At 34.6% G+C, this 12,221-nt stretch overlaps 1 protein-coding gene across 11 annotated transcripts in view; it reads right to left on the reverse strand.

Annotated features, from left to right (window-relative positions):
• Positions 1 to 4,310: 4,310 nt before the first annotated feature.
• LOC106624125 (platelet binding protein GspB) overlaps positions 4,311 to 12,221 on the reverse strand; it is a 40,609-nt gene continuing 32,698 nt past the window's right edge. For 9 of the 11 annotated variants that reach the window (XM_014243845.3, XM_014243838.3, XM_036362645.2 and 6 more), the window contains one exon: positions 4,311 to 5,298. In XM_014243845.3, coding sequence (XP_014099320.1) covers positions 4,826 to 5,298 — 473 coding nt within the window. In that variant the 3' untranslated portion in view covers positions 4,311 to 4,825. Of the gene's footprint in view, positions 5,299 to 6,603; positions 6,656 to 6,733; positions 6,892 to 8,869; positions 9,419 to 12,221 lie in introns of those variants that run through there. The other 2 variants (XM_014243859.3, XM_014243831.3) reach the window with 2 other exon arrangements.

Here is a 12,221-nt window from a genome sequence, read left to right on the forward strand (position 1 = left end):
GAGAAATTTGCATTTCAAGTTGAAAATTTGACAAATTTTATCTTGCAATTTCTCGATTTACAGTACAGTTTTCTTCACTAGCACCTCACTAAATTGTTTCTACATAGTTATTTTATATCAATTATTCTCATATTTGCTTTAAACAAGTATTTTATTTTTTACACAATTTTCGTTATATCCACACTAATAAATGGGTTTCATGTTGACAAATAATAAGTGTTTCCATATGCAAACGAATGAAAGCAATCAAAACAAGTAAGGAAGGGCTAAGTACTCTCAGAAAATCAAATGGTATACTCGTTTAAGATATCTTTGTGGACTGAACGATATTTTCGGTAAAAGGTCAACTATGGGCACTGGGGTCCACATATTCAGTACCTACAGTTTTGGTTCGATTTAGACAATTTTTTGTCACAAGGTGGCATACTTTAAAAGTATTATTCACGCAAAGTTTTACCCCGATATAATCATTGTTGCTTGATTTGCATAGTGAAAAGTGAAAAAATCAGATGAAATTTAAAATGGTGTTATATGGAAATAGGCGTGGTTGTATACCAAATAAGAGTCTTGTATCTTGTTGTGGAGCTTAGTTATGACAATTTATTTGTTTTTGATTAATGGCGTTTTGTGATCGTGACAGTGGTCCGATTACGCCCATCTGCAGTGCCAACCGTCTCACAGTATCAATAAATATGTGTACCAAGTTTCATAAAGATATCTCAATTTTTACTCAAGTTACAGCTTGCACAGACGGGCGGACGGACGGACGGACGGACGGACGGACGGACGGACGGACGGACGGACGGACTGACCGACAGTCACCCGGATTTCAACTCGTCTCTTCATCCTGATCATTTATATATAATATATTGTATATAACCCTATATCTAACTCGATTAGTTTAAGGTGTTACAAAAAACCTATAACTATTATACTCTGTAGCAACAAGTTGCGAGAGTATAATAAATAAAAACAAGTAAGGAAGGGCTAAGTTCGAATGTAACCGAACATTTTATACTCTCGCAAAGTCAAATGGTATACTCGTTTGATATTTCTTTGTGGATTGACTGATATTTTCGGTAGAAGGTCAACTATAGGCACTGGGGTCCACATATTTAGTACTTAGGGGCTTGAACAGTTTCGGTTCGATTTAGACAATTTTTGGTCACAAGGTGGCATACTTTAAACGTATTATTCACGCAAAGTTTTACCCCGATATAATCATTGTTGCTTGACATGCGTAGTGGAAAGTGAAAGAATCAGATGGAATTGAAAATGGTGTTATATGGGAAATAGGCGTGGTTGTACTCCGATTTCGCCCATTTTCTAACTATAACATAGAAATATAAAAAGAACGTTATGTACCAAATTTTGTTGAAATTGGTTAAGCAGATCTCAAGATATGGATTTTCACCTAAAAGTGGGCTGTGCCACGTCCACTGTCTAATTTTGAACGCGGTTCCTATAAAGTCATCTCATACCATTTTAGAGGTAAAATTTAATGTCTCTGGCGTGTTTAGTGCTTGATTTATCGCGCTTTTGGTAGTTTTTAACAGTACCGTTATATGGGGAGTGGGGGAGTTGTCACCCGATTTCACCCATTTTCACACTGTAGGTAGAGGTTCTAAAAACATTTGCTTCCAGTGAATTTATGTTGTTATTATAGCATTAGCGGTTTAGGAGATATGCACATTAAATTTAGCGCCCACTTTAAAAAAAAAAATTTTTACTGCAGATGCCCCTCCCTATTGTTATCCTGTATACCAAATAAGAGTCTTGTATCTTATTGTGGAGCTTAGTTATGGCAATTTATTTGTTTTTGAATAATGGCGTTTTATGGGCGTGGCAGTGGTCCGATTACGCCCATCTGCAATACCAACCGTCTCACGGATATCTCAATTTTTACTCAAGTTAAAGCTTACACGGACGGTCGGACGGACGGATTTCAACTCGTCTCTTCATCCTGATCATTATTATATACATAACCCTATATCTAACTCGATTAGGTTTAGGTGATACAAACAACCGTTAGGTGAACAAAACTATTATACTCTGTAGCAACAGGTTGCGAGAGTATTAAAATACCCTCTACAAAATATTATCATCTAAATTTTCCATTTTATCTCCAATTTTCCAACTCCCGCAGCTATATTCTTAATCTGGAGAATCTCCTCTGTCCAACCATACTCCCTTTAACCTTTAAATCGTGGGATGGTGTATACAAAGCCGACCCGATATTGGGCCAAACCAATCTTTTTTTTAAGAGATTGAGTCATATGAACGAAAATAATTGTTCCGTTTTTCGAAGTTAGCCTCCAAAATCAATATATTTGCTTTCAAAACATCATTATTAATTGTAGTATGCTAGTTACTAAAAAGGGATAAATATGGACATCATCCACGTTAGCTTCGGATGTTCGAAGATATAAAAATTTTATATTTCTAAAAATATTGGGGTATTTTTTTAAGTTTGAAAGTGGTGGAACCGCTTGAGTATAACGCTTATTAAAGGAATCTACTTTGTTCGTTTATGTTTATTATTTTGTTAGTTTTCTTTTTCGGTTCCACCTCTAACTTCAATAGTACTAACCGAATTTGTATGCAAATTATTAGTAATATATGCAATACTAAACTTCTGCAATAGTTCGGTGTAATGCATGGGATTTTACTATCGTAAAAACACTTTTTCGATGATTCGCCACATAGCAGTGGCTTATAACGGCCTGAACTTGTACCAGAACTTATCTTAGAAATGTATCGAGATGCCGAGGAAACACTTTTCTGTAAATGAACGGAAAGAATTTTCGCAATTTTATATTAAATAATACTCACGTTATAAAAGAAACTCCCCAATTTTCTAAATAAAGATATTTTACCACAAGCAGCCGTTATTATTGGTTTAACCCCAATTTTGCCATTTGTTGAACGTGCGCATGAATTAGTGCCAAAATTAAAATTATTTCTATGGATTAAAGTTTTGAGTAGTAGCGCCTTGCTTTTGATAATTTACAGTGCGTTTATCCTTGCCCGATCAATTAGCTGAAAACTGTTTTATATACGTAACATTTGTTTAATTGCGATCACTGACGGTGAGTGCTCAGTATAAAAAATGTTTTGAAGCAGCTTTTCTAACGAATTATCCTAAAGGTCCCAAATATACTATTAAAAACTGCAAAGTATTTAAACACGAGTTTTCATTTGTGAGGAGGTGGTCTGACCATAATGGTGAAACTGGAAACGAAGTGGCTTGTCGTCTTCGAAGAGCAAAGAATTATTTGGCATTTAAATCTTAAGAAATTTGTTTAAAAAGGGATTTGATATATCTCTAAATACAATATGGGACATATTTCAGGGAACTGACATCAAACGCAGCAGTACTGATGTCAACCCCTATTTTCAAAATCACACTTTGAAAAAAGAATGCATTGGTCGCAGGAGAACATCAACCGTGATTGGAGCAATGTAATATTTACAGATTAGTCAACTTTTGTATTTTTCTACCCCTTGAGACGTGTTTGGCTTAAGAAACAAACAAACATTAATTCAAAAGATTGTTAAGCACTCCCAAAAGTTGTATTTTTAAGGAAATTTCTCTGCTCATGGATTTGGGGTTTTGAGCTGCTACAAAGAAAATCTGAATGCCGTTAGAATAAAAAAATTGTATACAAATTTTTTATTGAAGTCCGCTAAAGTGCTTTACGGTAAAAATAATAATGAATGGATAATGCAAGAAGACAATATCCGAAACATAGGAGCAGACTCTATACCTAATGGATACAAGAAAACCATATTGTCAACAAACGCATATTCAATAGAGAATATTTGAGCTTTAATGGAAGCAAAAATATCATGGAGGTGGCGTATGTGGAATATGCGGAAAACTTAGTTGCAAGTTGCTATCAATGATGTTAGGCTATAATATACAACGCGGGAGATTGGGGCAAGTATTGAATACACATCAGCCATAACAAAACAATGTATTTTCTAAAATTACAATATTTTTCCCAATAAACGTTACGTACATTTTGGAAAACGAATACGTTACTTTTTGAACGCACTGCATCTGAATAAAAATTAGTTAACAGGTGACAATTCTGTTTAAACATATTTTTACTGTTCTTTTTTTAACTTTCAAAACCTCTTTCGTTTAATAGTTTGTTTCTTATTATTAATTTAGTATTAATTTTAATGAATTAACATTTTTTAATTCTCTCCCTCCATTTTGTTTTGACGCACAACTTTTTTCGTCGAGCGATATTGCCGCCGTACCTAGGGAGCTTCAAACTGTAAAAAAACTCACACACAACATCTTTCAGTTTTTTTGTAACGGTATATATTTTTAAAGCTTTCGATTTACAACAACTTATGCTAAAATTTTAGATTATCTATCGTTATGAATACTCGTTTATTTACAATAAAAGATCACCTGTGCTCGATTTAAATGTGGAAGAGTACTCGTATTTGTACTTTCTATAAATAACCGTTAGTTACGATGCCTGTTGTAAAGCTATTTTAATTACTCACACTTTTTATAATAAGTTTTCTTATAAAATAAAGGTTAATTTACACAAAATAGAAACTAGATAAATAAGTTCAGGGCATACCTATGGATGAACTGATAAAAACATAACACTCTCTAAAATGCCGGAATGTGTGTATGTACATATGAAAGAACATTTAAATGCGTACTCTAAATGAAATAACTAGCACGTGGCAATATTGACCTTCCAGCCAAGTTGTAAGTTCAAAAGACATTATGTTGCTCGTACTCTACGCCATCTGTATGAAGACCAATACAGCATACTATTGAATGCAAGTGAGTGGATCACACGCTTGTATTTGACACCGAATTGGCGATGGTGACGACTGTAGCTGTAGTCGCTGTATTTGTGGCGGCTGCGGCGGCAGCACGGGATGTCGAAGCTGCTCCTGCTACCGCAGCTGGTGCTGTTTCGTTTCCTGTTGGCCACGCAGTTGTACCGATTTCCAAGGTTAGTGGTGCAGCATGCGTTCCATTACGATCGACTTCTGAGTATGGCGGCACTGTCGTATCCGTAGTGGCAACGGAGGTTGTTGAGGTGGTAGGCGGAGGCGATAATGTACCGGCCGCCGCCTGTGCGGCACTCATAGCCATCACCTCTTCGTAGGTGGGTAAGTCCTTTTCATCCTTCTCGAGTTGTGCGCGAATGCGGGCAGCATCTTCGGCGCTCGGTTCAACATAGAAGAAATCTGTACAACGATGTGGTAACGGGTTGTTGGCGCTCTCATTGGCGATTGTAAAAATGTTGCCTTGGCGATCTTGAAATAGAGTAAGATGAATGTAAAAATGAATCACATGTCTTAGAACCAGAAGCGTTTTTTGTAAAAAATAGCTTTTAGGAAAGGAAAATAACCGAACGACAAAGTGGATACTAAATGTCCCCCGGAATTCTTCGTATTTTATTTTATTATTTTTCAGTAATTTTAGAGCAAAATTGTGTGTAACTGTTGCTCGTTAAGTCACATCCTTACAGAGGTAAAATCTGCAATAATAGAAAAACATTTTTCGAAAAACGGACACACACTCGTACGCATATCAGCTTACAATTGATTATACTGTTATCTGATATTGCTGCTTGCCTGAACGTAAATAAAGCTAAAGTGGTGAAATAAGAGCTCTGGTTAATATTTAATTTTGATGAGCAGCTGGTGATTTCTACTGGAAACATTTTGTTAACTAATAGATGAATGTTTCTTGAATGCCTTTTATTTCACAATGAATGTTCACCCGAAGCTTTGAAATATATTTAACTACAAATCAAGCAACATTTTATATTTACAAACATTGGGAGAACATCGCGTGTTGTTAACTACATACAGTGGCTCACAAAAGTATTCGAATATTTTTTTTTCGAATGCTAGTTTAAGAAAAGCTTTGATTTAAATATATAAATTAAACCTTTCTCTAACAACCATACACTAAGTTTTGTATTCCCTGAACTGATACCTTCATCCATTATATGAGTATCGCTGCGGAAAGGCTGTTCCAATCCTAATATTATAAGCTTTTTATCCAAGTTTATCGGCACTAGTACTCAACTTTTTTTACAATTTTAATATATTGCTGCCCATTAATTTGTTCGGGAACAAACTGTATATTACCGAAACCTTTTTCTCCTAATGTGAATTCTAGTTGGGTCATGCTTAGATTGATCATAATTTTGCTTTCGAGTTGTATTCTTTCTAGGAAAAGAAAATCAAATGCTTATAACATATGTAAGTCGTAAAAAATCGCTTTTGGCACATAAGACTGAGAAAAAATAACTTCCTTAGAATTTTCTATTGGGAATTTTCAATTTCAGAATATTTTGGTGAGCTACTGTATATGATTACTTAATTTTAGTTTTGCAAATTCTTCTCATGAAGTATTCAGTATAATTCTCTTTCTATATATGTTCATGGATTCCTTCAGACAGCGTTGCCATCTGATTACAGACATACGTCTACACAAATTTGTAATTTTTGTTCAGTACGATATGCCTATGTGTACTAGGCATTAAATAATACTGTTTATAATAGGCTAATAAATATTTTGTATAATTTCAAATGGCAAAATTTTCATACCACGCTCTAGCCGATTTTGCACACGCATTACGGAAAACATGCGCAGAGTTACCTTCATTTTGGATAAAAAGTAAAAATTATTAAATTTATGTTACAAAGTTTAAAATATATTCTTAGTTTTTTTACGAACCACGAAAAATTGATAAAGTAAAATTATTATTATGACGACAATGAAGTAAACAACGTAATTCATCCTAAGATTTGGTAGTTAATTATTTTGACTAATTTTAAACTAAAATTTACACAGTTCTTCAGCCGCAAACAACTGTGTTTATTGGCGGAGAAATGGAAGAAAACTGCCGTCATCCAATCAAAAATAAATAAAAACTCTTCAAGTTCGCTGCTCAGTGCGATAACTAAGGCAATTTGAAACGTGATAATTGAAATGTTAATTGATAAGCGAATTTGCAGTGCAAAATTTGTAAATATTGAATGAATGTTATAGCTTTCTTGACCATTTTATGGCTTGCTTATAGGCAGATATTCAGGCACTCAAGTGCGATATACATAGCTCCTATGATGATGATAAGATTAGGTTTATTTATGAGCGTTTATAAATGTCATGTCAGGTGCTAAAATAGCTTTGACAGTGAACTAGTAAATGAGAACAAACCTGCCACTTATATAATGAGTTGGTAAAAGTGTATTACGTCTTGTAATATTAAGTTTTATAAAATGTATAACATTAATTATAAACATTAATTTTTTGAAATTTGTGTTGCCAGCAGTGAAGCCAGGTTGTAATTGAAATTCGGCTATACAAAGCCACACCAAGTAGACAGAGTTGAAAAAATCGAGTTGTGTGGACGTCATGCAAAATTTAGTACTAAGAGCGTCATCCCACGTGGGGCTGGTTTTTAGGAATTTTTCAGGATTATTTTTTATGACCAATAAAGGGATAGAGCTTTAAGTTTATTTTCATTTATTAACATAAATTTCGAAAGTACAAATATAAATTTTAAGCTTAAAATATTGTGTAGAACATGAGTTACAGTGTAATAGTTCATTACATGTGTCTTACAAATTTGAAGTCATTCGGTCAAGCCGTTTTTGAGGATGGAGGAGAGTTTCAAAAACACAATATTGAGACAAACGCGTTTAAAGCTTTAAGTCCGTTTAGAACCGCTTTGAATCTTTAAAACGACGTCGAATTTTTAAAAACTACTTTGTTAAAGTATTCAAGATATGTTAGGAAAGCAATTTATGAAATAAAAAATAAATCGAGTTTTTGAGTCCATCGCATGGGATGATTCCCCTAAGCAAAGAAAGTTCGTACTAATTCGGATGGCACGGCCTTGACATTGTATGTGTTAATCTATTTAAATTGACTGCAACTCTATAAATAACTATCAAAACCACTTGTTAATCTCTACTAATATTTTCTATGTCAATTAGCTACCACTAGGCAACTACCAGCTCATTATACTCTGAACAAGGTATATTAAGTTTCTCACGAAATTTCTAACATCAAACGTCGAAGACCCTATAAAATATATGTGTATATAAATGATCAGGGTGACGAGTTGAGTCGATTTAGTTACGTCCGTCTGTCTGTATATACGCGAACTAATCTCTTAGCTTTTGAGATGTCGATTTACACACGTTCTTTTCTCCTTAAAAAACGGCTCATTTGTAGGAACCGCCGATATTGCGAGTTATAATATACAGCTGACATACAAATTGATCGATCAAAATTAAGAATTTGTATAGAAAACTTATTTGATAAGATGTCTTCTCGAAATTGGCGAAAAAAATTTCCCAAAACAATGATACAATCACCGAACACATTGTTCAGATCGAACCACTATATGTGTGCATATAGTATTTGTCAAACAAACTTACTGATCAACATCAAGTTTTTGCCATAAAAGCAGCTTTCTTAAGTTTTTTACAGTGAAAATACAAAATGTTTGCCACAATTTACAAAAGTTAGTTGAGTTTTTTTCTTTCTTTTTATATACTTGTTTTAGAAGATTTCGTATGAGATTTAATTTTACTACCTGTATAGCATTTGTTTGAAGTGTACGCTTAATTCACTGAATATTTAAAAATTTCGTCCTAAACTTTTTTAGAACTAAACACATGCATTAAATGTCCCAAACTGCCTAAGGACTTAAATACATATTTCGTTTTGCTCTCTTCATGATATTGCGATATTTTAAACATTTTTTGATTTTAAAAATCATTAAATTTTTAATTCGAAACAGCAAAGAACATCGTTAGCAATTCCCTTAGGCAATTCAATTCATTAAAAAGTAATACACACCATTATAAACACGTCGCATGCCTGCTTGTTGAGACGCGCCACGCTGCCGATAGCGATTGCGATTACAATTTCTATATCCTTGCGGGCATAATCTCGCCAACGATTTGCTTTCAATTCGTGTATAAAAGCAAACAATTGGTAATATCACAAATGCCATGAGAAATATGATTAAGAGTAAAGTAAAAATACTCATTTTCCACACACTCTTACTCGCGAGAATCTTTTTGGCTCCACTACATTCTTAACGTGTTTATCAATAATACAAAATTCAACAGCGTATCAACTATTTAGTTAAGAATAAATCACGGTCGAAATATATTTTAATCACGGCGTTCACCTTGCAGTCCGCCTACGAGTATATCATATAATAGGTATGTATGTTGGTGCTACACGACTACGACTATAATGCGCTGAAAGTCACGAAACACTGGTCAACCTCATAGGCTATTATTCGCTTCAATATTTAAAGCCATAAACAACTACCGCATTGTTTAGCTTTCATGCTATTCGTGCGTTGTTCAGGTGCGTTGTATGCGCTTTGTTATCGTTTGTTCCACAAGTGCCGTAATGATAATCGTATCCACAGACCCAACGGCACTTGTTCAACCTATTCGCTGATAAGATTAAATATTTTGCACACTCTGTTTTATTTGTTTGCTAAACAGAGAGAGAGAGAGAGAGAGAGAGAGAGAGGAAGGCTGCGATCTTCTCACATTCTTATTACCACGGATGTGCCTGTCTTGTATTCATCGAACCTTAAGCTTAATTAAAAGATTAATTAATTAGCTTTGGTATTTTGTGATAACCAATTAAGTAATTTTTTACGAAACACATGTGTATTTGCACTCGTGACACAGTCTGACAGGTTTTCGTTTTCTTTTTGTCAACTTGCCTCACGTTGTTTTATTATCTCATGCCACTCTTCTATACAAATATATTTCAAAAGGCTCTTGATAAATTTGTTCATTAGATATTTATAAAATTAAAACAGGTAAGGAAGGGCTAACTTCGGGTGCAACCTAACATTTTACACTCTCGCAATTCTCACAGATCAAAGGCGGGGAAATATTTTCAAGTGTTGGCAAAACTTTACATTTAGGAATGTTTCAAAAGAATTTAACATTTATTATTCGACGAAAGAGTGTAAGGAATACAATCATGTTTGATATCTTGATAAATTATATTATATATTTTGCTTCATATCCGGGATATTGATACTAAAAGAAACCTAGTTAACTCAAATGAGATATATGCGAAATAAACTCTACCAAAAACAAGTAAGGAAGGCCTAAGTTCGGATGTAACTGAACATTTTATACTCTCGCAAAGTCAAATGGTATACTCGTTTGAGATTTCTTTGTGGATTGACTAATATTTTCGGTAGAAGGTCAACTATAGGCACTGGGGTCCACATATTTAGTACTTAGGGGTTTGAACAGTTTTGGTTCGATTTAGACAATTTTTGGCCGCAAGGTGGCATACTTTAATTGCATTATTTACGTAAAGTTTTACCCCGATATAATCATTGTTACCTGATTTGCATAGTGGAAAGTGAAAGAATCAGATGGAATTGAAAATGGTGTTACATGGGAAGTAAGCGTGGTTGTAGTCCGATTTCGCCCATTTTCGCACTATGACATAGAAACATGAAAAGAACGTTATGCACCGAATTTGGTTGAAATCGGTTGAGCAGATCTCAAGATATGGGTTTTCACCTAAAAGTGGGCTGTGCCACGCCCACTGACTAATTTTGAACGCGGTTTCTATAAAGCCAATTTATACCATCTCAGAGATAAAATTTAATGTCTCTGGCATGTTTAGTGCTTGATTTATCGCGCTTTTAGTAGTTTTTAACAGTACCGTTATATGGGGAGTGGGCGGAGTTGCCACCCGATTTCAACTATTTTCACACCGTCAATAGAAGTGCTAAAAACATTTGCTTCTAGTGAATTTTGTTATTATAGCATTAGCGGTTTAGGAGATATGTACATTAAACCTATTAGAGGCGGGACCACGCCCACTTTTTAAAAAAAGTTTTAACTGCAGATGCCCCTCCCTAATGTGATCCTGTGTACCAAATAACAGTCTTGTATCTTATTGCGGAGCTTAGTTATGGCAAGTTATTTGTTTTTGATTAATGGCGTTTTATGGGCGTGGCAGTGGTCCGATTACGCCCATCTGCAATACCAACCGTCTCACGGTACCAAGAAACATGTCTACCAAGTTTCATAAAGATATCTCAATTTTTACTCAAGTTAGAGCTTGCACGGACGGACGGACGGACGGACGGACGGACGGACGGACGGACGGACGGACGGACAGACAGTCACCCGGATTTCAACTCGTCTCTTCATCCTGATCATTTATATATATATAACCCTATATCTAACTCGATTAGTTTTAGGTGATACAAACAACCGTTAGGTGAACAAAACTATTATACTCTGTAGAAACAGGTTGCGAGAGTATAAAGATATATTTAATATATTGGGTATCATTGTAATGGATACTCTTCTTCCCGCGAATTTCATTCATACTCAAATTTCTTCAGATATTATAGCGTTGCATTGGACAATAATCTATGCCAAATTTCGAGAAGATATCTCGTCAATTAAAAAAATTTTTTATATAAGAAACTGATTTTGACCCTTCAAGTTATATGGCTGTTAATGCTATAGTGTTCTGATATCGGCAAATGAACAGCTTTTTGAAAAGAAAGTTACGTGTGTAAAGTTTCAGAACGATATTTGAAAACTTGAGGTACTAGTTTGCAACATGATTGAATCGACCTGTCATTTATATATACATATATTTTATGGGGTCTCCGACGTTTGCTTTGGGTATTACAAACTTCGTGGGAAACTTAACATACCCTGTTTAGGATATAAAAAGTAATTCAAGAGCTGCATGGGCTGACAAGTCCTTGACTTGACTGAGAAATCGCACCACAAACAACAAATCGCTATTCTTACCACAAAGACATTACCTTCATGAGTGTGCAAACTTTTCAGCGACTATTTCCGCTTTTACATGCTTAAAAAACACCTCGCCTCGCCACCTTAAGATTTTACTCAAATGGAGGCGTTCAGATGAAAACAAAGGCATAAATTGAAAGCCTAGTACTGGTAATGAACACTATCGTACTGGTTATGAAATATTGAAGGACCGTTACCATAAATGCATTACTCCAGATGGAGATTAAATCGAGGGTTAAAGGCATATTTTCATTCAAAACCATTTTCTGATTGTTTTCAACTTTATCCTAATCAAAGGTTATTGTATACTATTTTTAAAGAGTTACAAATATAGACTTTTACGTAAACTAAAGTTTAGAATATGTTGTTTTTATTTT

This window comes from Bactrocera oleae, chromosome 4 (genome assembly GCF_042242935.1).
Source record: "Bactrocera oleae isolate idBacOlea1 chromosome 4, idBacOlea1, whole genome shotgun sequence".
Lineage (NCBI taxonomy): Eukaryota > Metazoa > Arthropoda > Insecta > Diptera > Tephritidae > Bactrocera > Bactrocera oleae.